The sequence below is a fragment of the Chelonia mydas genome, chromosome 1, assembly GCF_015237465.2.
Source record: "Chelonia mydas isolate rCheMyd1 chromosome 1, rCheMyd1.pri.v2, whole genome shotgun sequence".
Taxonomy (NCBI): Eukaryota; Metazoa; Chordata; order Testudines; family Cheloniidae; genus Chelonia; species Chelonia mydas.
The window spans coordinates 497,722-524,865 of NC_057849.1; the positions used below are offsets into that span (position 1 = coordinate 497,722).

A 27,144-nucleotide genomic window follows, 5' to 3' on the forward strand; every position below is an offset into this window, starting at 1 on the left:
TACACTGAGTTCTCAATTCCATGCACATCTTTTCCTTCGGTAACTTTCTGACAATGAAATAGGCATCATAACCTTTGGAACTGTACACTATGAATGTGTAGTCCTGGAACTTTTTGCCGATAAAGGTCTTAAAGGTAGAAAGACACTCCCCGCCCTTATATTCCTGGGTTTTTTCCAGCTTTAGGGACATAGCAAAAATGTATGTGGCCACATGTCTCCTGCATGCATTCAAAATTGTAAAAAATATACTTTTCTGATGACTCAGACTTTCTAACTTTGTCCATAGAACACAGGTGACCATCTACATCACCAGAGATCAAACCCTGACATTCCTTACAGCATTGCCCTTCGCATTTGTACCTCTTGTCCACATAAGACTGACACTTATCACAAAGTTTTTGACAGACATTTTACTTGTTATTTTTATGCCCCATCTATAGGTCTGTCTAAACATTCTTTGGACCTGCAATACAGTCTATAGCGAGGGCATCTCAGTTGCATGCCCATATTGTCTGGACACCTTGTGCTCAAGCAGAGGTGGCACCAACACCTGCAAGAGAGTTTGTGATTGTACAGCATGTGGCAAAACTCACAATAATTTTTCACACCAACCAAAAATAGGTTTGCAGAGTTGGAAAATGAAGAAGGGGCTCAGCAGGTGGTCACTGAAGGTGGAAGGGCAAGGAAGAAGAGAAGAGCAGCTAGTCCTATAGGAAAAGGGGAAGAGTCAATGGAGACTACACCAAATATGAGCCCCAGGAGGATACAGGATGGGTTGAAGAGGATTACAAGGGAGAGTAGGAATGGAAAGAACTTGCAGCCAGAGGGAACAGGGGATAGACTGGAGAATAGCACCGTCACCAGGAAAAGGCAGGTCTACGTGATCACGGAACTCCTTACTGAGAAGAATAGACAGGCCTGTAATCAGAGCTGATGCAGAGAATAGAAGGGTGTGCTGTCTTCCAGGTGCTAAGATACGGGATGTAGACCTAAGGTTGAAAAGGATCCTAAAGGGAGCGGGAAAGAATCCACTAATTATCCTTCATGTGGGAACAAATGATACCGGTAGATTCTCGCTGGAATGTATCAAGGGAGACTATGCCAGGCTGGGGAAGACGCTTAGGGAAATTGAGGCTCAGGTGATCTTCAGTGGGATTCTGCCTGTTCCTAGAGAAAGGCAACAAAGGTGTGACAAGATTATGACTATCAACAGATGGCTCAGGCAGTGGTGCTATAAGGAGGGCTTTGGGATGTATGGCCAGTCGGAGGCATTCATGGATAGAGGACTGTTCTCTTGGGATGGACTTCATCTCAGTAGGGAAGGAAATAGACTTCTAGGATGGAGGTTGGCACAACTGATTAAGAGAGCTTTAAACTAGGAATTTGGGGGCGATGGTTGGGAGATGTCCAGGTATTCTCCACACCGGATTTTAGCATTGAGAGGGAAGAAAACAAAGTAAGGGAAGGATACAGCCGTGGGTAGGAGAATGGACATAAGGAGGAAGGGCAGTGTGGATACCAGTCTAATAGGTCATATTGGCTGCAGAATGTCCGTGCCTAATCGGGTAAAAAATGTGAGCGAGGCCAAACAGCAAAAATTAAGATATTTGTACACCAGTGCAAGGAGCCTAGGTAACAAAATGGAGGATCTAGAGCTACTGGTGCAGGAAGTGAAACCAGATATTCTAGGGATAATAGAAACATGGTGGAATAGTCGTCATGACTGGACTACAGCTATTGAAGGGTATGTGCTGTTTAGGAAAGACCGAAATAAAGATAAAGGTGGTGGAGTAGCGTTGTCTATCAATGATGAGGTAGAATGTAAAGAAATAAGAAGCGATGGAATGGATAAGACAGAGTCCGTCTGGGCAAAAATCACATTGGGGAAGAAAACTACTAGAGCCTCCCCTGTGATAGTGCTTGGGGTGTGCTATAGACCGCCGGGATCTAATTTGGATATCATAGAATCATAGAATCATAGAATATCAGGGTTGGAAGGGACCCCAGAAGGTCATCTAGTCCAACCCCCTGCTCAAAGCAGGACCAAGTCCCAGTTATATCATCCCAGCCAGGGCTTTGTCAAGCCTGACCTTAAAAACCTGTAAGGAAGGAGATTCTACCACCTCCCTAGGTAACGCATTCCAGTGTTTCACCACCCTCTTAGTGAAAAAGTTTTTCCTAATATCCAATCTAAACCTCCCCCATTGCAACTTGAGACCATTACTCCTCGTTCTGTCATCTGCTACCATTGAGAACAGTCTAGAGCCATCCTCTTTGGAACCCCCTTTCAGGTAGTTGAAAGCAGCTATCAAATCCCCCCTCATTCTTCTCTTCTGCAGACTAAACAATCCCAGCTCCCTCAGCCTCTCCTCATAAGTCATGTGCTCTAGACCCCTAATCATTTTTGTTGCCCTTCGCTGGACTCTTTCCAATTTATCCACATCCTTCTTGTAGTGTGGGGCCCAAAACTGGACACAGTACTCCAGATGAGGCCTCACCAGTGTCGAATAGAGGGGAACGATCACGTCCCTCGATCTACTCGCTATGCCCCTACTTATACATCCCAAAATGCCATTGGCCTTCTTGGCAACAAGGGCACACTATGGATATGGATAGAGCCCTCTTTAATGTTTTTAATGAAGTAAATACTAATGGAAACTGCGTGATCATGGGAAACTTCAACTTCCCAGATTTAGACTGGAGGACAAGTGCTAGTAATAATAATAGGGCTCAGATTTTCCTAGATGTGATAGCTGATGGATTCCTTCATCAAGTAGTTGTTGAACCGACTAGAGGGGATGCCATTTTAGATTTGGTTTTGGTGAGTAGCGAGGACCTCATAGACTAAATGGTTGTAAGGGACAAGCTTGATTCAAGTGATCATGAGCTAATTCAGTTCAAACTGAACGGAAGGTTAAACAAAAATAAATCTGCGACTAGGGTTTTTGATTTCAAAAGGGCTGACTTTCAAAAATTAAGGAAATTAGTTAGGGAAGTGGATTGGACTGAAGAATTTATGGATCTAAAGGCAGAGGAGGCCTGGGATTACTTTAAGTCAAAGCTGAAGAAGCTATCGGAAGCCTGCATCCCAAGAAAGGAGAAAAAAATTCTTAGGCTGGAGTTGTAGACCAAGCTGGGTGAGCAAGCATCTCAGAGAGGTGATTAAGAAAAAGCAGAAAGCCTACAGGGAGTGGAAGATGGGAGAGATCAGCAAGGAAAGCTATCTTATTGAGGTCAGAACATGTAGGGATAAAGTGAGAAAGGCTAAAAGTCAAGTAGAGTTGGACCTTGCAAAGGGAATTAAAACCAATAGTAAAAGGTTCTATAGCCATATAAATAAGAAGAAAACAAAGAAAGAAGAAGTGGGACCGCTAAACACTGAGGATGGAGTGGAGGTTAAGGATAATCTAGGCATGGCCCAATATCTAAACAAATACTTTAATAAGGCTAATGAGGATCTTAGGGATAATGGTAGCATGATAAATGGGAATGAGGATATGGAGTTAGATCTTACCATATCTGAGGTAGAAGTGAAACTTGAACAGCTTAATGGGACTAAATCGGGGGGCCCAGATTATCTTCATCCAAGAATATTAAAGGAATTGGCACATGCAATTGCAAGCCCATTAGCAAGAATTTTTAATGAATCTGTAAACTCAGGGGTTGTACTGTATGACTGGAGAATTGTTAACACAGTTCCTATTTATAACAAAGGAAAAAAAAGTGATCCAGGTAACTACGGGCCTGTTAGTTTGACATCTGTAGTATGCAAGGTTTTAGAAAAAATTTTGAAGGAGAAAGTAGTTAAGGACATTGAGGTCAATGGTAAATGGGACAAAATACAACATGGTTTTACAAAAGGTAGATCAGGTTGGTTTGGCACGATCTCCTTCTTTGAGAAACTAACAGATTTTTTAGACAAAGGAAACACAGTGGATTTAATTTGCCTAGATTTCAGTAAGGCATTTGATACGGTGCCACATAGGGAATTATTAGTTAAATTGGAAAAGATGGGGATCAATATGAAAATTGAAAGGTGGATAAGGAATTGGTTAAAGGGAGACTATAGCAGGTCATACTGAAAGGTGAACTGTCTGGCTGGAGGGAGCTTACCAGTGGAGTTCCTCAGGGATCGGTTTTGGGACCAATCTTATTTAATCTTTTTATTACTGACCTTGGCACAAAAAGTGGGAGTGTGCTACTAAAGTTTGCAGATGACAAAGCTGGGAGGTATTGCCAATTTAGAGAGAGACCGGGATATCATACAGGAGGATCTGGATGACCTTGTAAAATGGAGTAATAGTAATAGGATGAAATTTAATAGTGAGAAGTGTAAGGTCATGTATTTAGGGATTAATAACAAGAATTTTAGTTATAAGCTGGGGACCCATCAATTAAGTTATAAGAATTTAAGAATATAAGAATAACAAGAATTTTAGTTATAAGCTGGGGACCCTCACCTGGAATACTGTGTGCAGTTCTGGTCTCCCATGTTTAAGAAGGATGAATTCAAAGTGGAATAGGTACAGAGAAGGGCTACTAGGCTGATCCGAGGAATGGAAAACTTGTCTTATGAAAGGAGACTCAAGGAGCTTGGCTTGTTTAGCCTAACCAAAAGAAGGTTGAAGGGAGATACGATTGCTCTCTATAAATATATCAGAGGGATAAATACCGGAAAGGGAGAGGAATTATTTAAGCTCAGTACCAATGTGGACACAAGAACAAATGGATATAAACTGGCCATCGGGAAGTTTAGACTTGAAATTAGACAAAGGTTTCTAACCATCGAAGGAGTGAAGTTCTGGAATAGCCTTCCAAGGGAAGCAGTGGGGGCAAAAGACCTATCTGGCTTCAAGATTAAACTTGGTAAGTTTATGGAAGAGATGGTATGATGGGATAACATGATTTGGCAATTAATTGATCTTTAAATATTCATGGTAAATAGGTCCAATGGCCTGTGATGGGATGTTAGATGGGGTGGGATCTGAGTTACTACAGAGAATTCTTTCCTGGGTATCTGGCTGGTGAATCTTGCCCATATGCTCAGGGTTCAGCTGATCACCATATTTGGGGTCGGGAAGGAATTTTCCTCCAGGGCAGATTGGAAGAGGCCCTGGGGGGGTTTCGCCTTCCTCTGTAGCATGGGGCATGGGTCACTTGCTGGAGGATTCTCTGCACCTTGAAGTCTTTAAACCATGATTTGAGGACTTCAATAGCTCAGACATAGGTAAGAGGTTTATCGCAGGAGTGGGTGGGTGAGATTCTGTGGCCTGCATAATGCAGGAGGTCAGACTAGATGATCATGATGGTCCCTTCTGACCTTAATATCTATGAATCTGTGAACTTTTTGGCATCCAGAGCCCCATAATAATGTTCATCGTGCAGCAAGCTGAAAAAAAAGTTTTGGGATACACCAGGTCCTGTTTTTTTTTTTTTAAAAAACTACTCCCTTTTCTCCACATAAAGCACCACTTATTGGCTGACCGGTAAATGCGGTTCGAACAATGCTATGTCACTAGGCATAATCTTTTTTTGATCTGACCACCCCAATTTCTCTTGCAGTTTTCTCCCCCATCTAACAATTCTGTAGGTTTACTGTCGGACACGATGACCAAGAGGATACCCACAAAACACAGATTAATATCATTGTAATTCAGGTCTACTAACTTCTCTCTTTTTACTGATGATTTGACTATTGAAGATAGAATTTAAAACTCTATGGCCACCCCCGCTCATGTTTTTAATTGTCACAACGAGACATAATGTCCCATTGACATGTATCTATTACTCTATAGGAGTTTAGCAGCCTGATTTAAGAAATCTTCAGCAGATGGATTATCCCTAGTTCTTACTGAAAACAAAGGGTTATTTTAATTATAGCGCTAAACATAACTGGACAAAATAATCTGGGGCTAGTCTACCGTTAACGTCATCAACAAACAACTAACCTGCCAGGTTGAACCTATTCACTCAAGATTGACAAAATGAAATTCCTCACAATATACCTCATGCCGAAAATCTAGGTAATTCCTGTTGCCAGCTTCTTCCTATACACATCTGTTTGGGGGTCTGCATTTTCTGGGTGTTTGGGGGGTCCTCTACAGAATCATCAGGTGCATCTTATACATCAGTGTTTCCCAACTGGTGTGCATGGCACACTGGTGTGTTGTAAGGTCCGAACAGACGTATTGCTTAATTTTTTGAAAGACTACATGTGAGAACAAAAAAACCTTCCTTTGTATTTCAATGAGTGTTGGAGCTGGATTGTTTTCTGTACTTTTGCTCTCTGGGATGAGGCCCCTTTCAAATATTATGCATGTGTCACATTCCATCTCTCAAAGCTTGGTTAAGATAGTCAATTTGAGTCCTGTAGAGTGGGGGCAGGGAAGGAAGGGTGAGGGAGCCGCCTTCTGATTGACCATCTGCCTCACTGCCCTGCCTCCTCCAGGGGCAGAGCAACCAATCAGAGCTCAATCTCCCTCTCCTCCCCCTCCCTTCCTTGGAGCAATGGGTCAGCTTCTCTGCCCCTCCCCCTACCACCTGCAGCCACTGTCCAGGGACAGGGGGAAGAGCCCCTGGAACCATAGGTGCCAACTTTCCCCGGCGCTGGTGGGTCCTCGCTCCCCCCTTCCCCTGCCCTGACTCCACCCTTTCCCCAAAGTCCCTGCCCGAACTCCGCCCCCTTCCTGCCCCATTGGACCCCTTCCCCAAATCCCCACCCTGGCCCCGCCTCTTCCCTGAGCACGCCGCGTTCGCCCTCCTCCCTCCCAGCACTTGCCACGTGAAACAGCTGTTTTGCAGCACAAGTGCTGGGAGTTAGGGAGTAAAAGTGGGCACGCAGCGCACTCAGGGACGGAGGCGAGCTGCAGGGGGCAGGGCAGGAGGAGGGGCAGGGTGCTGCCGGTGGGTGCAGAGCACCCACCAATTTTTCCCTGTGGGTGCTCCAGCCCCGAAGCGCCTACGGAGTTGGCACCTCTGCCTGGAACTCCCCCCACATAGCCTGGAAGGGGAGTGGGGACCCCCCATATACCCTCCAGGTTTGGGAGGGGGGAAGAACCCCAGGAGAAGCAGAGATGAGATGGGGGGCTGAACTGGGAGTGGGGGTGGTGAAGAACCCATCTCTTGATGTTAGCAATACTCTGAGTGGGACTTAATTATATTGCATTTAAAAACACTGGAGAAAGTTATACACACTTGAGAAGACCACTTTGGGAATGAGAAGAAACGATTAATTATTAATTGCTTGTCATCCCTAATCTCAAGTGCACATCACTTTCTCCCCAAGCATGCTTTTGCCCAGAGTTCTTGTATTTAGCTTTAATGTTAGTTTCCACTGTTGAAAATGTTAATTCTGGCACAATAGACAGATCACGATCTAATGTTAGCTGCTATGTTTGTTTTGATTTTAACCCTACTAGCCTCATTCTGGATTGGCTCATGAACATGGATTCACCAAGGCCAAGTCATGCCTGACTAACCTGATTGCCTTCTATGAGATAACTGGGTCTGTGGATATGGGGAAAGTGGTGGACGAGGTATACCTTGACTTCAGCAAAGCTTTCGATACGGTCTCCCACAGTATTCTTGCCAGCAAGTTAAAAAAGTATGGATTGGTTGAATGGACTATAAGGTGGATAGAAAGCTGGCTAGATCATTGGGCTCAATGGGTAGTGATCAACAGCTCCATGTCTAGTTGGCAGCCAGTATCAAGTGGAGGGCCCCAGGGATGGGTCCTGGGGCCAGTTTTGTTCAACATCTTCATTAATGATCTGGATGATGGGATGGATTGCACCCTCAGCAAATTCACAGATGACACTAAGCTGTGGGGAGAGGTAGATATGCTGAAGGGTAGGGATAGGGTCCGGAGTGACCTGCACAAATTGGAGGATTGGGCCAAAAGAAATCTGTTGAGGTTCAACAAGGACAAGTGCAGAGTCCTGCACTTAAGAAGGAAGAATCCCATGAACTGCTACAGCCTGGAGACGACTGGCTAAGAGGCAGTTCTGCAGAAAAGGACCTGGGGATTACAGTGGACAAGAAGCTGGATATGAGTCAACAGTGTGCCCTTGTTGCCAAGAAGGCTAACGGTATATTGGGCTGCATTAGTAGAAGCATTGCCAGCAGATAGAGGAAAGTGATTATTCCCCTCTATTCAGCATTGGTGAGGCTACATCTGGAGTACTGCGTCCAGTTTTGGGCCCTCCCACTACAGAAAGAATATGGACACATTAGAGAGAGTCCTGAGGTCCCTTCCAATCCTAATCTTTTATGATTCTATGAATATTCATGAGACAAAATTAAGAGTAACCTACGATAGAAGCAATGTTATGCTATGTTCATGTGAACTTGACGTTAGTGGAGTCACATGATGGTCAGTGTGTTTTTCAAATCTTACAAATCTCAAAAGTTACAGTGGTGAATTTCAAATTTATGACCCAAAAATGGACATATACTTGAAGAAAAAGATTTTGGCAGTTTCATATCTACTTGCAGTGATGAAGCTGAACATGAAACTAAGAAAGTGAACCAACACTTCTGTGAGAGCTATCTGCAATATGGATTTTCATCTACAGGGGAACCACCTTGCCCTTTGCCACAATGTCTTGTGAGCGGGGAGAAACTCTCAAACCATGCCATGGTGCCAAGTTAAAATGACACCTTACAAGCAAGCATTCATCCCCTGCCAAGTTGAACTTTTTTTTAAGTATTTGAGGGATCGGAATGAAAAGCAAGCATGACTGATGATTGACTGTGCAACTGTTTCTGACAAAGCACTGGAAGCAAGCTACATGGTCACTGAGCTTGTAGCAGAGGCAAAAAACCACATGCAGTCACAGAGACATTAATTTTACCAGCATGCAAAGAAATTGTGAGAGTAATATTAGGCGCATATGCAAGGAAATTGAAAAAGTTCCCCTTTCAGAAAACACGATAAGTTGCTGCGTTGATGACATGGCAGGTGATACTGATATGGTGCTCTTGGGACTCTAAGGTCTAGCTGCCTTTCCTACACCTCAACCAGACACCTCAACATGTCTGTTTGCTCCCCCATAAGCTGCTACATCTCCTCTTGCGTGTTACGCTCTTGTTCCCTGCTTGCTTTCCGGCCCTCTTGGTCGATGCGCATGCTCTCTGAGAGTGAGAGCCTCCATGCACGGAGCTGGGCCCTGTCAGCCTTGGAGGAACGCATCAAATCACAGAACATGTCTTCCCTTGTCTGCTTTTTTCGCCTTCTAATCTGGGACAGCCTTTGTGCTGGAGAGGAGGAGGCACCCAGAGAAAATGTTGCAGCTACAAGAAAAAGCATACATTGTTGAAAACAAAAGGTTAACTGTTGCAATGAATAAAACAATTCATAGCAGTAAATACATTCCCTGAGGTACTCGGCCAAATTTTGTGTTTTAAAAGAAGAGCCTGCCAGTAAGGTACAACACATGGCAGAGCTCTGGGCGGCAGATTTCAGTTTGCAGGCAGGCATTGTAAGCACACACAAAATGGTAGGCGGTGTGAGGGCACACCTGGGAAAATTTTGTATTGTGGAAACTCTTGGCACATAAACAGGCTTTTCTGGGAAGCACCCTTTTGTGGTTGCACTGGCTGCCGCTGTATCCCAATTGTTTACCTCAAATTAAACAGTAACCACAACTGCATTTAACCCCTGTAGTGTTATTACAAGTGTGCACTCACCATAGGTGCCTTCCTCGCCATCACAGTCCCGCACCAGTGGGTCCTGGGAGGGGACTGGCTCCAGAGTTAGGAAAAGGTCCTGGCTGTCGGGGAGAATGGATCCTCCACTTGCCTGCTGTGCATTATTCTCCTCCTCCTCTTCCTCATCAACAATGTCCTCCTTGTTGTTGCCCATGGCCACTTGTGTCCCCCGGGAGGTTTCCACGGAGAGTGTTGCGGTACTGGTGGGGTGCCCGCCTAGAATCACATGCAGCTGCTCATAGAAGCGGCACGTCTGTGGCTCCACACCAGAGCGACTGTTCGCCTCCCTTGTCTTCTGGTACTTGCCTGAACTCCTTTATTTTCACACGGCACTGCAGTGTGCCCCTGGTATAGTCTTTGTCCCCCAGGCCCTGTGCGATTTTGGCATCAATGTCAGCATTTCTTCTGCTGGTTCAGAGTTCTGCCTGCACAGACTCTTCTTCCCACACAGCAGTCAGATCCAGGGTCTCCTGTATGCTCCACGCTGGAGCACGTTTGCGTACTTGGGCAGCCATGGTCAGCTGTGGTGGTGAGCTCTCCACGCTGATCAAACAGGAAATTAAATTCAAAAGTTCCTGGGGCTTTTCCTGTTTACCTGGCTGAAGTGCAGTGGAGTTGAAAGTGCTGTCCAGAGGGGACACATTGGAGCACTCTGGGACACCTCCCGGAGGCCAAACAAGTTGAAATACACTGTACTGTGTCTACACTACCCCCACTTCGACCTGGGAAGGTCGAAACTAGCGCTACTCCTCTTGTTGAGGTGGAGTACAGGCGATTTTAAAAGCCCTTTAGGTCGGCAGGAAGGGCTCTATAATGTAGACAAGCTAATTATAAATTTGACCCAATGCGGGGAATGTCGATCTAATGACACAGTGTAGACCAGCGCTATGTGAGAGTCACCACCACCCCATAAGTGCCCAAGGCCGCTCCAGCGTCCCTATTTTCAGACATGACAGTTTGACAGCCTCCACTAGGGGGCATCGCTTTTTGTTTTTTTCTCATCACCTGTTTAACCTTTTAAAAAAAAATTGCAATCATCCTTGATGATAACTTTTTGACGGCCATCTGTTTATCCTCCAAACACTGACCTCCCTTTTGTTTACCCCTCAGTTTCCCCTTGAGGATGTCCCTTTTACCTGTACCCCTTTCCATGACTAGTCTTGTCTGCTCAGAACCAGACACACCCTCTGAAAAACTGAAGTATTTTTCTATGTCAGCCACAAGAGCTTTTGTATTTTGATGTAGTTTCCAGTCAGTTTCTTTTAGAAACTCTGAGGATAAACCGGCCATCAGCTTTCTGAACAAAGCATCGTGTTTTTCCCAAATCCTTTTAGAATACTGGAGGGCTGTGCCTAGCTTATTAAGAGAATAGTTCATAACAATTTTCAGATACTTCATAAGGAGATACCCCTGCATCGCATAGGTTTTCAGTTCTTGTTTTTTATTCACAACCCCTAAAGCACTTGCTCCAGGTTTGTGACTGTGTTTTTTCACTCACAGTTTTCTCAGGGCTTGGTGTGGTGTCGACTACTCAGGAACTGGAGTTGTGTTCGCATTATTGCTCTTTTACTCTAATCTTTTCTGTTGTTCTTCGGTTTGACGTATCTGAGCTTTGAACAGTCCTGATGCTCCATGTGTGCTCTGCTGCTGTTTTCTATTGGTGTTGTTGTTAAAGGTCTCCGAGCAGATTCCTGGTTCTTTGTTGGTTCTGTATATGGTATCTCTGTAGCTCTGACTATGGCATCATCAAGAGAGTACCACAAGCCTGTTTAGGAAAACAGAAATACTCCAATTTAGCATTAAACAAAACATTTTACAGAATTCACATACACACAGACAAACAAAAAATCCTTAACTCTATAATCTCACCAAAACCCACCCATGCCTTTGTATTTGCATAAAAGCAAAACTGTTTAAGCAACCAAAATATATTTACTTGGGTGCAAATGTCTGTCAGTTGTTGATGCTGGAGAATTTTCCTTTTCAGTTGTCTCCTTTTTCTTTTGAGCTTGTTCATATTCCAGTCTAAGGGTCGCTCTTGGTTTGACTGTATTGTGTGGGGACAACATTACTACAAAAACACATGGAACAGTGCTGTAAAATTTAAAAATGAAATACTAATTAGTGTGTTTTTCTTCTATTTAAAGGTCTGACCTTTACAATATTCATTTCAGACTGTAAAACAAACACCCATACACATACACAGGTTTTGGTTTGTTTCTATCTCTAGTGTTTCTCCAATACATAGACAGACATTTTTAATACAGGCGCATTTCCCCCATGCATCCAAAACAAAGTTTGCAACAAAATACTTTTTTAAAAAAAACCCATACCTGTCTTCTGCCTATACCCCTAAATCATAAACAACAATTTAAGCATCAAAACCAACTTTTTAAAATACCCATTTTAAAAACAATGTTTAAAAGACTATTGCAGAAATTTACCTTCCATCACAGGGTAAAGGGATACTGGCATATGGTTAGTCTGTTTCCCCCCATGGGTATTTGGGCCTTTGGGTTAAAAAGCAAGCAAAAATTTTAGTTAGTATTATTCCCAAATACCCCAAACCCCTATACAACCTGTTTAATACAAGGTTTTTTTAAAAATAGTATTAAGCACACATAGATAAAATGGGGTTTTACCTGGCCCTGGTAAAATACAGCTTGAAGTCGCTGTTTCCAGCTAAACAGGTCACACTGCAATGAAGACATCTATCATTATTAGTAAGGAAGAGTAACATTATATAGTACATATTTTCAGAGTTAAAATACAAGCAACATACCTCGTCTTGCAGTCCAGCTACAGCCCATTCTGTTCAAGATGGTTTCCGTTATAAGAAGACGGTCTCTAGAAAAGCTCAGGTTTTTTTTTTACCAACCTAACTCTTTGTTTCAAACAAACTTCAATGTCTGTAGTTAGCAGGTTGATTTCATCGCTACAGCTCTTAATTAATAGATACATAAGGAATGTGTGCACCCCTTTCTAAACATTCCCTTTTGTGATCTGTGGATGAAAATTAAATTGTCTGTACAACTGGGACATTTTTGCTAATTTTTAGTTAAAATCAATTTTTTTGTTTCAACAAAAAATGGAGCACTATAGGACTTCTTACAGTATTAAACAGTAAATCACCATACACAACAATCCTTAATGTTACTGTCGCCTCTCTTGAGTGGGAGCCTTGCAGATATCAATGAATGTCTTAGTTTTTTTGTTTTTGTTTCTTTTCATTTTAAACATGTTTCTTTTGTACTTAAAGTTCTGCTTTGTTTTTAAATAAAAACAGGTGTAGCACAACCAGAGTAAACAACCTACAATGTTGGCTTTTAAATTCTTATGGGACATTTCCAGCACAAATCCAGGTTTTCTCACCCCCCCACCAGATTTGTGCTGGAAATGTCCCACCTTGATTTTCATGCACTTGTAAGGAGAGTGGTCACTTTGGATAGGCTATTACCAGCAGGAGAGTGAGTTTGTGTGTGTGGTTTTTGGAGGGGGGTGAGAGAACCTGGATTTCTGCAGGAAATGGCCCACCTTGATTATCATACACATTGTGAAGAGAGTGGTCACTTTGGATGGGCTATTACCAGCAGGAGAGTGAGTTTGGGGGGGGGGGGGGGGGGCGGAGGGTGAGAAAACCTGGATTTGTGCTGGAAATGGCCCAACTTGATGATCACTTTAGATAAGCTATTACCAGCAGGAGAGTGGGGTGGGAGGAGGTATTGTTTCATGGTCTCTGTGTGTATATAATGTCTTCTGCAGCTTCCACAGTATGCATCCGATGAAGTGAGCTGTAGCTCACGAAAGCTCATGCTCAAATAAATTGGTTAGTCTCTAAGGTGCCACAAGTACTCCTTTTCTTTTTGCGAATACAGACTAATACGGCTGTTACTCTGACACCAATGCTGAGGCACTCCGTGCCAAGTCTGACCAGCCTGGCTCAGATGGAGGTCTCAAGACCACCTCGATGAGTAGAAACTTTTTTCTACAAGGTTTAAAAGTCCCTGCAAATTTGGCAATGCCTTCCAATCTGAGTTTCCCCAAGGCACTTCAAGCACCTTGAGTGCAGGTTGCTCACAGGCATAGCCTTACTGCAGGAAACACAGGGCTTGAAGCCTGTTGACAGGGGCATCCCTCGGCACCAGGAGACAAACGAAACCCTGAGATCGTTCAAAAAAAATTCTAACTAATTAAATCCTAATAACCTTAATAACACTATTTACAATACAAGAAAAAACAGCCCACTAAGAGAACTTGCAAATGCAAGAAGAGCCGTTCCAGCAACCAACCCAGGCAGTAAAAAGGAACTTGCGGGGTGGGGGCTCAGAGTCAGCTGCATGCTTTACACAGGTGCCAGCAGTGTGTGGCAGCAGAAGGTGCTTGAGCCGCCCTGACAGCTACCACTGAGCGAAGAAATGTCTGGTGATCGTGTGTAGGGCGCACACACACCAAGAGAGAAATGCACACTTGCAATCACTCGAAGAAGAACAGGGAATGCAGGCCACACCTACTGAATGGGGAACTATATAATGGAAAGCATAGACTCTGAAAGGAATCATAGCAGACAAGCAGCTCACCATGAACTCCCAGTGTGATGCTGTGGCAAAAAGGGCTAATGGGAACTTTGGCTATATAAACAAGAGAGGAGTGAGAATGAGCAGGGAGGTGATTTTTACATCTGTATATGGCATTGGTGAGACTGAGCCAGGAATAATGCATCCAGTTCTGGTATCCATATTTTAAACAGGATGTTGAAAAATTGGAGAGAGTGCCAAAAAAGAGCCACAAAAATTATTCAAGGGCTGGGAAAAATGCCTTTTAGGGAGAGACTTAAAAAGCTCAAATTGTTTAGCTTATACAAAAGAAGATTGCGAGGTGACTTGACTATGGTGTATAATTATCACCTTGGGGAGAAAATACCAGATGCTAGAGAGTTCTTAAAGCTAGTGGAGAAGGGCAGAACAAGAACCAATGGCTGGATGCTGAAGCCAGAAAAATTCAGATTGGAAATAAGGCCCAAATGTTTAACAGCAATGGTGACCCAAGGGAAGTGGTGGAGTCTTCTGTGATGCTGGCAGACAAGATAGCTCAGGCCAAAGTCCCAATGTCTCAGCTGAATACTGACATAGCTGAAACCAGCTTTTGGCTTACCCATGTGTTAGTATTGTTAACTAGGTATTAGAATGATAAGAATGTGTTTAGACTTCATTGAATGCTTGTGAGTTGCAGCCCCTCCCCACCCCCCGCTCTGATCTGGTCCCACCTGCAGTGGCATCCTCACCCAACTCCTAGCCCCGCCCCTGGCCCTGGCCCCAGCCTCCAGCCCAACTGCTGCTCCGCTCCCAGACCCGCCCCTGCCCTTAGCCATGTCTGCTGGCTGCGGCTCTGTCCCTGGCCTTGGGGCAGGGGCAGGGCTGGGAGTGTAGCCGCGCCTGGCCGTGGGCCCAGCTGCCAGCCCCCACCACAGCCTGTCTGCGGTTCCGCTCCCACCCCCAGCCCCTGGCCCCAACCTCAGCTCTCTTACCCCGTGTCTCTCTCTCACGGCCACAGCTCCGAGGGGCACAGACAGGGGCACAGGGGGCATGGCCCCCCAACGTTTGGAGACCACTGCTTTAGATAAAACACCAGTGACGGGGTTCAGTGCAGGGGGCTGGACAGGAGTCTCTGGCTGTGCTATCGCAGGTCAGCCTAGGGGGCCTAATGGCCCTGTCTGGCCTTCAACTCTGAGTCTATGCCGGGGTCAGACTGAGAAAGGGCAGGCCAAGGGCGTGAAACACTCAGAGCCTTCAGCCTCCTTTTCCCTGCCTCACCTTCATGACGTTGCTGACGAACGCTGTGACCTCCTCCTGCACGATGGAGACCAGGTTCTGGCAGGTCAGGAGGTTCACCAGCTGGGCCAGGCTGCCCAGCCTCTGCATCCAGAACTCGGCCTCCTTCAGCCTCCTCTCCAGGTCCCTGTGGTGGACTCTCTGCTGATACAGGGACTCCTTGGTGATGTAGAGCTTGTAGCTCTGCACTTGGGTCTGCAGCCCATGCACCATCTTGTAGGTGTCATCCCGCACCTGCAAGGACATGGACACATGGGGGCTGAGAAGGCAGGTTCCCTGCACAGACCCATTTCCCCGTTAGTGCTCAGGGTGGGATGGGGAAGGAGTGAAAGGAGCTGCCCAAATCTCTCCCAGCTATGGAGCCCCACATTATTGCAGGAGTCTCTTTCTTGCTGCTCTGGGTTGGAGAGAGAGGGTCCTAAAAGGTCTCTGATAGAAACATCAGGCATGGCAGAAGCACTGCTCCATGATTTGACTGGGGAACACAACCCTGAGAGTTCCCAGAGCTTTCCCAGCCAAACCAGGACCCTAAAAGCCTTGAATTGTAGGGTCCACAGGGCAGGCGTGGAGCTTCAATGGGAGAGGAGGACCTGTGGAGGGGAACTCCCAGGTACTCCTCTCCCAGCACTGGAAGAGCACTATAGGGAGCAGGGCAGGAGCACTGGCTGTAGGGTTGTGGAGCTCCTGGCCATTCCCTGCAGGAGGAGCTGTAGGGAGCAGGGCAGGAGCACTGACTGTGGGGTTGTGGGGCTCCTGGCCATTCCCCGCAAGAGCTGTAGGGAGCCGGGCAGGGGCACTGGCTGCGAGTGGAGCTCCCATCAGAGGGCACTGTAGGGAGCAGGGCAGGAGCACTGATTGCGGAGCTACTGGTACTGCAGTTCTGACCCCTCCCAGCAGGGGGCACTCCAGGAGAGAAGCCAAGGGGCACTGGGAGTACAGGTCTCCCTGATGCTCCAACCCTGCCTTACCAGCTCGAGAATGGCTGAGCAGAGGGTGAGGAACCTCTTGAGCAGGCCTCGGGCACGGCCATTCTCTTGGGCCAGGGCCTGCTGTAGCTCCGGGAAGGTGTAGCATTTGGAGTCATCCTGGGGCAGCCAGTGTACAGATCTTAGCTCCTGCAGGAGTCTAGAAGGAAGCAGGATCCATCAGGCAGGGCCATGGGAACAGCCAGCCTCACCTGGGCACTCAGCCCCAGGCAATCGAGGGTAGGACCAGGAGTGTAGAAGCCTGAGAGTCCCTCCTGGGGTCCAGTCCAGTAACCCTGAGCTCACTGGCTGGGGCCTCAGCCCTTCATCCCCAAGGCTCTGCTCACAGCACCACTGAAGAGCTGAGCCTCAAGTCAAATGTCCCCTGTGAGCCTGAAGGGAGTCAGGAGTGTGAAGACAACTGGCCCCTGAAGGGAAGAGCCCCACAGAGGCTCCTCAGGCCCCTGCTTGGGGAGAAAGCACTCAGTGAGGACCACTGGAGAACCTAAAGAGGCTGGGGGGGAGGGGGTGCGTGTGCCCTGTCTTCTGCATAACCCAGGATAAAGGGTATCAGGTATATTTAGGACAAAGAGGTGAAAGGTAAGTATTACCGAATGTTGTAGCATTAGCATGTTAACAATAAACCGGCTGAGCCTACACGTATGTTCCTGATGCTGCTGTTTTGAAAATAACTGCAGAGTTTCGACACTAATGTCTCTGAAAGATAGTAGATGCCACAAGACAAACACTGCTAGTCACGGTGAAATGTTCGAGTCTTGCTTCAGGAAACCACCTGTTACTACTACGCTAAGGTGATGTAAATATTAATGAGTTAGCCTACGAAAAATGGGGCACCCCAAAAGTAGTGAGGTGTGGAAGTTCAAATACAGAAAAGGGGTTCAAACCTTCATAAATATGTCTGAACCCCAGTGGGTGTATCCCGGCCTGCGTGCCTTGTCTGGGGGAGATGCCAGGAGGACACCCACTGGTAAGGACTGTTAGGATATAGATATTCAGGCCTGTCTGTAAAGGTCTATACTCTTAAGAATTTAGGTGTATTCTTATCACTTGGCTAGTTATAGAGGTATAAAAGAAAGAATCAAAATCACTGTCTGCCGGTGTAAGGTCCTTCTCTTACTGTGACAGTCTGAGGCCCTGTTCTTAGGCTAAGGCCTTTGGCTAAGCCACAGAGGCAGCCATAAGCTGGGAAGCGACCGGTCACATCCTCACATTCCAACCTAGTCACATTGAAATAAGGTGCTATTGGGCTGTTAGGAATACAATCCTGTCCTGATAATGCCTATCGCCTCCAGAGAAAGGGAAGTGCCTAGAAGATGTAAAAGGAAACCTAGTTTGATAGCATCCTATCTGGCAAGAACTCACTTATCAATAGCTGGGATGTGAAATCCTCATTTCTGTGTTTGTTCTATCTCTGTAGTCCCCATTTCCCCATTATGTATGCATCCGATGAAGCGAGCTGTAGCTCACAAAAGCTTATGCTCAAATAAATTGGTTAGTCTCTAAGGTGCCACAAGTACTCCTTTTCATTTCCCCATTGTTTGTCTGTATAATCTCTGTCTGGTTCTGGGATTGTTTCTGTCTGCTGTATAATTAATTTTGCTGGGTGTAAATTCATTACGGTGGTGGGATATAATTGGTTAAATAATCACGTTACAATATGTTAGGATTGGTTAGTTAAATTTCAGTAAAATGATTGGTTAAGGTATAGCTAAACAGAACTCAGGTTTTACTATATAGTCTGCAGTCAATCAGGAAGTGAGTGGGTGTGTGAGTGTGGGTAATGGGAACAGGGAATGCGGGTGGGGAAATTGGAATCACGTTTGGCTAAGGGCAGTAATGGGAACAGGGACACAGGTGTAAGGCTCTGTGGTGTCAGAGCTGGGAAGGGGGACACTAAGGAAGGAAACTGGAATCATGCTTGCTGGAAGTTCACCCCAATAAACATCGAATTATTTGCACCTTTGGACTTTGGGTATTGTTGCTCTCTGTTCATGCGAGAAGGACCAGGGAAGTAAGTGGGTGAAGGAATAAGCCACCTAACAAGGACGATGACGAAGAAGACTAACACCATTCTGTACAGGTCTCTCTCTCTGCTTTACCAGACTGCAGTTGTACGGGGAGACTTTGGCAAACCAGTAAAGTGCCTGAAACCACTATGACTTATTGCTAAAAGCAGCCAAGTCAGCAGGCTGTAAATTGGACATTCAGCAGTCTCAGTTTAATGTTTTTTGGGTGCCACAGGGAGGGCAGCTTGACCCCGCGTCCTTCCTGATAAGAATTGTGTTGAAGTTGCTGATACATGCATCTTAGAAGAGCAGGATGTGCCCCAGGAATGTCTATTGGGGCCTCAAGCCTGCAAACTCTGGAAAAACCCACACCTGGTTAATCGATAATCAGAAGGAACCTCTTGCTTGACCATTGAAACTGCTTACTTAACAAGTTTTCTTTAAGGGACATGTCATTCTATTACTAATGTATAAATAATGGGGAAAAGTTTGAGGTGGTGGGACTCTTCAGGACTGGGACTCTCCCTCTGGATGCATCTTATGTTCCCCACCGGTAGACGGGCTGCCGCTGTGCCACTCGAGAGCCACGCTCAGCTTTGGTAATTATCAAAGGTTGGGGGTGTTTTACTAACCTGTTGCGGACGTGTGTATAAGTGCTTGAGACTAAGTAAAGTTTAGTTTTAAGTGAAAGCACTCTTGTGTTGTCCTGTTTGTGCCAGCCATCTATCGGTGGGCCAGCCATGTCTCCCCTGATTTATTTCCTGACACCACCTCGCACAGAGTAAAAGTTACCAAGAGCTTTGGGTTGAAAGAAACTTGGGTAACACAGTGTGTGCATTGTTTGGTTGATTAATAAAGGGAATTATTATGGAAAGAACACTATGGAGTCTCTGTTGCGCACCATTGGGCCCCTTCTGTTGGTAACCTCTCTCCTGTAGGCTGTCTTGGAGGCTGGCCCTTGGGGTGGGAATTTGTTAAAGTAACCACGAACTATAGATAAGGTTACATCCAGGGCCTTGGGCCTCCAGCACGGGGTGTTCTCAGCTGGGATTCCAAGGGGAGCAGCACCTGGACAGGGGCTGCTCTGAGTGGGGTACAGCTCTCAGTCAAGGTCCTGGCTGGTGCAGGGACACCCCTCCCACACACACATTCTCCCTCTTACCTGGAGATGTGGAGCAGTGCTGCTCCAAAGTGGGGAACAGCCAGGAGCAGGTAGCTGCCCAGGGCTTCCTGGCGTGTTAGCAGCTGCAGGTGCTTCACATTTTGCCACCAGCTATGGGGGAAGGAGAGTAAGACTAGGAGCTGTGCCATGCTGAGAGGAGGGGCTAGCTCAGGGAGGTGAGACACTGCACATCAACAAGGGGCTCCATCCCGACCTGCTGCTATAGGTCCCACCCTGCCCACATCCCTGGGCTCCAGCCCATGTGCCTGCAGCAAGAACCATCAGGTGCAGATCCTGTAAGCTGCTAATGGGGCTGCTAATGGGGCCCAACCAACCTCAGGTCCTGCCCCAACACATGCAATATAGGTCCCCTGCATCCAGGGCTCAGGCCCCCAGGCACCATCCTCCGAGCACAGTGTGGAGGGTGGGATCCCTCGCAGGTTCCTCTGCAGTACCCTGGGCCGCTCACCGGGCAAAGGCTTTGCGGACAAGGTAGTGCCTGAAGAAGGGGATGCACTGGAGTAGCTGCCACAGCAGGGCCTCTCGGTGCCACTCTCCGAGTGTCAGGGCCTCAGCGCCTTCGTCCGGGTGCACGTGCAGCACCCCAAAGGGGGAGAAGACATAGTGCTGGGGGTTGGCCTGCCGCTTAGGAACCACAACCAAGTCGTAGGGCCTGTATCGAGAAAGAAAGATACCAAGGCCTATATGGAAACAAGAAGCAGGGCCTGGCTGCTCCACCCATACACATACCCCTGCCCCTGCCATGGGGAGGCCAGCAGGGCACAGAGCCCTGCAGCACCACTGGGGCACCGGGCCTGACATCCCAGAGGCTAACACAGCACTGGGGAAGTGCCTGGTAGGGGCAGTGTGGGTGCAGAGGGCTGAGTTTGGAGTGCAGTTACCTGAAGTGCCTGTTGGGGGCAACGTTGAGGTAGACAAAATTGATTTTCCCCAGGTGCCTGTTCCTCACAAAAATCTCAGCAGCCCGGAGCCCCGTCAGGGACTGCCAGGAGAAGCCCTGCTCTCCTTCCACCACCTGTGGGGTGGGTGCGGCAGCCTCTCGGCCTGGGTCTGGAAGGAGCCTGCAGTGAAGACAGCATGACTGTGAGAGCTCCAGGGCAGAGGTCAACTCATGTCCCCCTCCAGTGCGTGGGCAGGGGGAGAGCAGCTGGGATGCCACACTCAACATGGCTAGGATTTGCACCTTCACAGTGCTGGAGAGACACTCACTCCCCAGGGGGGATCTGTACCGTTACACCATCACACAGGGAGGACTAGAAAAAATATCTAGGACTCCTGGCTGCCCAGTTCCCCTGAGCGAACTCCCAAGCCCCCACTCCCCTCTCAGAGTTGAAAACAGAAGCCAGGAGTCCTGGCTCACAGTCCCCACCACCAGCTGGCAGGCTCTCCAGTCACAGTGAGCTCTGGGGCATACAGTCCAGCATCCCTGTGGCCGTGGGGAGTGGGTGATCCCTGTTCTGTGCGGGACCCACGAGAACAGCCGATGCCCTGGGGGAAGACATTGGAGCCTCGTGCCAGGATTTGGCGGAGGAAGCCCTTACCTCGGCTCAGCACAGCAGTACTTCACAGGCACCTCTGTACCAAGGGCAAGGGACATGAGGCCCAGGCTTCTTGTCCACTGGGTCTCCTCCTGAGCCAGCTCCATGCCCACCAGACCCACACTTCTCTGCAGCTCCTGCAAAGACACTGGGCCTGGCTGGCACACAGCTGCTGGTTCTTCTACCTCCTGGTCTAGGACAAAGAGGCAGGGCTGCCCTGCGAAGGCTGGCTCTGAGCCAACAGGGAGCAGATTGGCTGGGAGCACTGGATCCCTGTAGTGTGCAGCAAGTGGATGGGCACACAGCTCCGAGTGGTCCCTGGGGAAGGCCTGGCCCATGGCTCCTAGGACATCTATGTCAGACACGAGGGCCTGACTTCGGTAGTACTGGTAACAGAGGCTCTCCAGGTAGGGCAGCAGCTCCTCCCGGCAACGCAGCTGTTCCCGGAAGGGGCTGAGGAGCTGCAGGACATCCAGCAGGTGCAGCCAGGCACTTCGGCTGCTCTTCCGCAGCACCTTCACAAACACAGCGATCAGCTCAGCCACGAGTGCGTCCAAGTGCTGGGGGTCAGGCCTCCCTGTCTCTTCGAGCTGGGCAGCAAGGCGCTGGCGGACACCCCAAGCCCAGCCACGCTCCACTGGCTGGGAGCTCCTGGGCGCTCTGCCACCTGCAAAGGGACAGAGTCATGAGATAGGGCCAGGAGAAGTGAGCAAGTGCTCAGCCCAAGGCTGAGGGTGCCCCCACCCTAGCCCCCTACACTGCCCACACCCTACTGGACTGTATTGCGGGGTCAGATTCCCTCCCACAGATGTGATCTTTGACGGCCTATCTGTGAGCTTCAACAGGACCCTCGGACACACAGTGATGATGACTGTGAAGCTTGGTTGAGGTGGAGTCAGAGGGTGGGATATTTCCCGGGGAATGCCTTACTGCTAAATGATGAACTAGCAATTGGCTGAGCCCTAAAGGGTTAACTCTCACACTCTACAAGGCAGCAGCAAAGGAAGGAGGGCAGACAGAGACACACACCTTGTGTGTGTGAGAGAGATGTGCATTTCCCCTTTAAGTACACTGCCTTGTTAATTAGATCAGCAAGCTGAACCACAGCTGCTGCCAGGGCAAGCTCCCTCCCTCCCATCATGTGTCCCTGTTCTATGGAAGATGGGGTAAGCGGGGTGCAGGAGCAGGGGGGAGGGAGACACCCTGACATTAGCCCTCCTCTCCCCCCGCACAGCAAGCAGGAGTCTTGGGGAGCAGCTCCAAGGCAGAGGGCAGGAGCAGCACATGGCAGTGGGGGGAGGGACAGCTGAACTGCGGACAATAGATAGCCGGCTGGGCAGCTGCTGCACAGGGAACTTAGGGGAGCGGAGAGCTGATCGGGGGGCTGCCAGTCCACCCTAGTTCCAACCATCCACCAGCTAGCTGCAATGGGCTGCTCTTCCTGCAAGCAGTGGACAAAGCAGGCGGCTGCCAAACGATGTTAGAAGGGAGCATTGCACAACTTTAAACGAGCATGTTCCCTAATTGATCAGCAACGTAACAACAAAACAGCATTAACCGGGATGACTTTAAGTGAGGAGTTCCTGTATATTCCTGAGGTGCAAGGCTGGGAGCTGGGGGAATTTGGCTGGTGCCTTTCTCTGAGTGATTCATGACTGGCTCTGGGAGCATTCATGCAATCTAGCTGCGTGAGGGGCTCCACCTGCTGTTGTGCTGAGTGATCACAGGGCCTGGAGGGGTTTGCTGCTTGTCACTAGCAAAGCAGGGTTAAGGCTGCACCCTGGGGATCCCATCACAATGAGCTATTGGGGTGTTGGCATTAGAACAGAGATGCCCCCAAATTCACTTCTGACCTCACCTGTAGCACAACAACCTACAGGGCAACCCTGGGGCAATGGGGCCAGCACTGACCGTGAGGAAAGAGCTCCCCCTCTAAGTCCCTGTACTCCCCCGGTTGTGGCAGCAGAGATGAAGGCTCCTTACCTGGGTCAGCAGCAGCAGGGAACAGACTGGGGAGAGTCGGGGAAGACTGCATGGTATCTCTGTGCACACAAAGCTGCTAAAGACAAAGGCCTGGTCAGTCTAGGTGCCATTGAAGCATGGGGAAGGGGCAAAATGGGGGCAAAAATGGGGGCAGGTTGTGCCAGGAGGATGGGATCACAGGCAGTCTGTTCTCGGGTGGGGGACAAGGTGAGATCAGAGGGGGCAAGCTGTGTCATGGTGCGGGAGGGGACAAAGTGGGGTTGGAGGATGTGGTTGTGCCATCAGGTGAGGAGAAAGTGTGGGGGGGGGCGGAGTCACAGTGCCATGGGGGACAGTGGGAGAGGTGGAGGATGTAAGGGGCGCACTGAGAGGGGTGTGGGGGAGTAGGTGATGGGGGGCCCTGGTGGTGCATATAAGCATTCACGGACTAGAACTAAGTCTGCAGAGCCTGGGACAGCTGACATTCCCACAACGCCACCAGGAGGCCATGCAGAGCACTTTGGAGAGCAGGCACCACACGAAGTACCACCCAAGGGATGCAGTTTGACCCCTGCAGCCTTTTGATTGGCCAAGCACCCTATTTAATCCTGGAGAGTGCCCCAGGAAGTTGTCTGGGCAACCACACAGACTTTGGGCCTGCTGCGACTCCAGACTTCACCTTGTCTCCTGATCCCAGTCCAACAACGACCCTGACTCTTGCCTCCTGACTTCACCCCGATACTACCTCTGCTCTCTGGTCTCCAACCCCAGCCTGACTCTGACCCTGACTCTTGCCTCCTGAACCCAGCTCTAGCGATTCCTCTGACTCCTGCTCACTGACTACCATCCCTGACGTGTAGACCCCAGCCCAGCTGTGACTGCTAAGCCAGACCATCCATGTCCTAGTCTTACAGTTTGTCCAGACCCCTTCCGATTCCCTCTGCAGCAGCCCCTGAACAGGGTTATGGAAGGGGCGGGTCTACTATTGCCCACTGGACCCCATGGAGTACCGGATCTCCAGGAGCAGGTTGCACGACTCCAAACCGAGAACCATCTGCTGCAGTCCCAATTGATGCAGCTCCTAGCAGAAAATCAGACATGTCGCGAGCAGCTAGCATGCTCTCAGAAAGAAAATTCCATGCTCCAGGATTGGGTTGGGCCCTACTGCCTTTTGAACGGGGCCCCACAGTACCACTACCCAAATGTTTGGATGGGAACATAAGAACAGCCATAAGGGGTCAGACCAAAGGTCCATCCAGCCCAGTATCCTGTCTTCCGACAGTGGCCAATGCCAGGTGCCCCAGAGGGAATGAACAGGTTATCATCAAGTGATCCATGCCCTGTCACCCAATCCCAGCTCTGGCAAACAGACCATTCGTGCCCATCCTGGCTAATAGCCATTGATGCACTTATCTTCCATGAATCTATCTAGCTCCCTGTTGAACCCAGTTATAGTATTGGGCTTCACAACAGCCTCTGGCAAGAGGTTCCACAGGTTGACAGTGAAAAAATACTTTCTTGTGTTTGTTTTAAATCTGCTACCTATTAATTTCATTTGGTGGCCTCTTGTTCTTATATTATGAAGAGTAAATAACACTTCCTTATTTACTTTCTCTATACCACTCATGACTTTATGGACCTCTATCATATCCCCCCTTAGTCGCCTCTTTTCCAAGCTGAAAAGTCCCAGTCTTATTAATCTCTCCTAATATGGAAGGCATTCTATACCCCTAATCATTTTTATTGCCCTTTTCTGAACCTTTTCCAATTCCAGATTGTGTGCAGGCTGCCAGAGTTGTCACCAAACTGGATCTCCAGGGTGCCTACAATCTAGTGCGCACAGCCAACCTGAAAAACTCCTTGCCTGGGGAGGTTGTGAAGGCTAGGACTATAACAGGGTTTAAAAGAGGACTGGATAAATTCATGAAGGTTAAATCCATTAATGACTATTAGCCAGGATGGGTAAGGACTGGTGTCCCTAAGGAATGGTGTCCCTAGCCTCTGTTTGTCAGAGGGTGGAGATGGATGGCAGGAGAGAGATCACTTGATCATTACCTGTTAGGTTCACTTCCTCTGGGGCATCTGGCATTGGCCACTGTCAGCAGACAGGATACTGGGCTGGATGGACCTTTGGTCTGCCCAGCATGGCCATTCTTATGTTCATCAGGGCAGGAGACAAATGGAAGACTGCCTTTTGAACTCATTATGGGCACTTTCAATATCTAGTAATGCCATTCAGGCTGACCAGCATTCCCACGATCTTTCAACACTTTGTGAATGATGTATTTAGAGACACCCTGGATCAGCATGTGTCATCTACCTCGATGACATACTTGCGTTTTCAGATAATCCCACGCAGCATTGTTATGACATTGGTTTCATCCTGAAAAGGATACAGAAGCATGGCCTGTTCATGCAACTGGAAAAATGTACCTTTGACCAGTCCCCTACAGAGTTCTTGGGTTACATCCTTTCCTCAGACAGCATCAAGATGGACCCCCAGAAGGTGGAGGCCATCTACAATTGGGCAGTGCCCAGGTCCCCCCATCCTGAGCTTCACAAATTTTTATTGACAGTTCATTCCAGACTTCTCAGGGCAAACAGCCTCCTCCTGCACAAGGCTGTCAAATTTGTTTGGACACCGGAAGCTCATCATGCTTTTGAACAGCTCAAAGCGGCTTTCACCACCACTCCCGTCTAGCACACCCAGCCCAAGCATTCACAGTGGAAGCTGATGCCTCCAGTGTAGCCATTGGGCCATACTCTCTCAGAGGCATGGTCCACATCAAGTGTTGCACCCCTGTGCCTACTACTCCTGAACACTCAATTCTGCCAAACAGAATTATGAGATATTAAATCAGGAGCTACTCACAATTAAATCAGCCTTTGAAGAATGGCACCATCTCCTCAAGAGACACAGAAACCCAGTCCAAGTCTTTTCTGAATATCTGTCTAAGGTTTGAACTTTGAACCAAAGACATCTCAGGTGGGCATTATTCTTCTCAGTTTGATTTCATCATCATCTGTCACCCAGGAATAGGAAAGACAATGACAGGGCGAAGAGCCTAACCAAGAACCACTCCGTCTCCCAAAACCTCGGAACTTCCTTCGTGCCAAAATCCACCAAGACCTGCTTGATCTAATCTGATCCACTTTGTGGGGTGATCCATTAGCCCAGGAGGTGACGGAACAGCCTGCGCAAACAAGAGCCAGAACCAAAATGCAGTGCTCCACACAGGACGGGATCACCTACCTCAATAGGCACACATACATTCCCATGGCTAGAAGTGCTCCATCTCTGCCACAACACTCCATGGGGAGGCCACTTTGGCCTCCTTAAGACTTTCCACACAGCTTCCTGTTTCTTCTGGTGGCCCCATAAGCAAGCTAAAGTCCAGGACTAGGTTGACTCTTGTGACCTGTGGGCGCGCACCAAGATGCCTCGTGTTAAGCCCCTCGGCACCCTAGTACCCCTGGAGACCCCACCTATACCATGGGCCTCAATCAGCATGGACTCCATAGTGGAACTGCCTGACTCTCACGGCCACACAGTAGCCTTAATTGTGGTAGACCAACTGACCAAATGGTGCACTTCATCCCCTGTAACAGCCTGCTCTCTGCTGAAAACACAGCTTGGCTACTAGTGGTTTATGTGGTCTGCCTTAATGGGCTTTTGGATCATATCACCTCAGAGAGAGGCCTGCAGTTTGTCTGTCGCTTTTGGCTTGAAGCACTCCAGCTAATGGACATTCGTGCTTTTACCTTCTTCACGTACCACCCGCCACACAGATGGGCAGACAGAGAAGGTGAACCAAGTATTAGAGCAATACCTAAGGTGCTTTGTCAACTATCATCAAGATAACTGGTTCTCCCTCCTTCCTCATGCCAAGTTCTCATCCAACACTGACCAGGCCTGCACGGGGCAGGGCACCT

At 48.2% G+C, this 27,144-nt stretch overlaps 2 protein-coding genes across 2 annotated transcripts in view; one reads left to right on the forward strand and one right to left on the reverse strand.

Moving 5' to 3' along the window:
* The window catches only part of DNHD1 (dynein heavy chain domain 1), a 148,835-nt gene that overhangs the window by 118,740 nt on the left and 2,951 nt on the right, over positions 1-27,144 (reverse strand). The window contains exons 2-8 of the mRNA XM_043525948.1: positions 23,233-23,308; positions 21,253-21,916; positions 20,593-20,772; positions 20,160-20,363; positions 19,691-19,801; positions 16,505-16,661; positions 15,519-15,770 (exon numbers count right to left, since the gene is read on the reverse strand). Coding sequence (XP_043381883.1) covers positions 15,519-15,770; positions 16,505-16,661; positions 19,691-19,801; positions 20,160-20,363; positions 20,593-20,772; positions 21,253-21,916; positions 23,233-23,284 — 1,620 coding nt within the window. The 5' untranslated portion in view covers positions 23,285-23,308. The remainder of the gene's footprint in view (positions 1-15,518; positions 15,771-16,504; positions 16,662-19,690; positions 19,802-20,159; positions 20,364-20,592; positions 20,773-21,252; positions 21,917-23,232; positions 23,309-27,144) is intronic.
* LOC122462297 (uncharacterized mitochondrial protein AtMg00860-like) lies at positions 25,170-25,912 on the forward strand. The gene is made up of 2 exons (XM_043524961.1): positions 25,170-25,173; positions 25,557-25,912. The coding sequence occupies exons 1-2, from the start codon at positions 25,170-25,172 to the stop codon at positions 25,910-25,912; spliced, it is 360 nt and encodes a 119-aa protein (XP_043380896.1).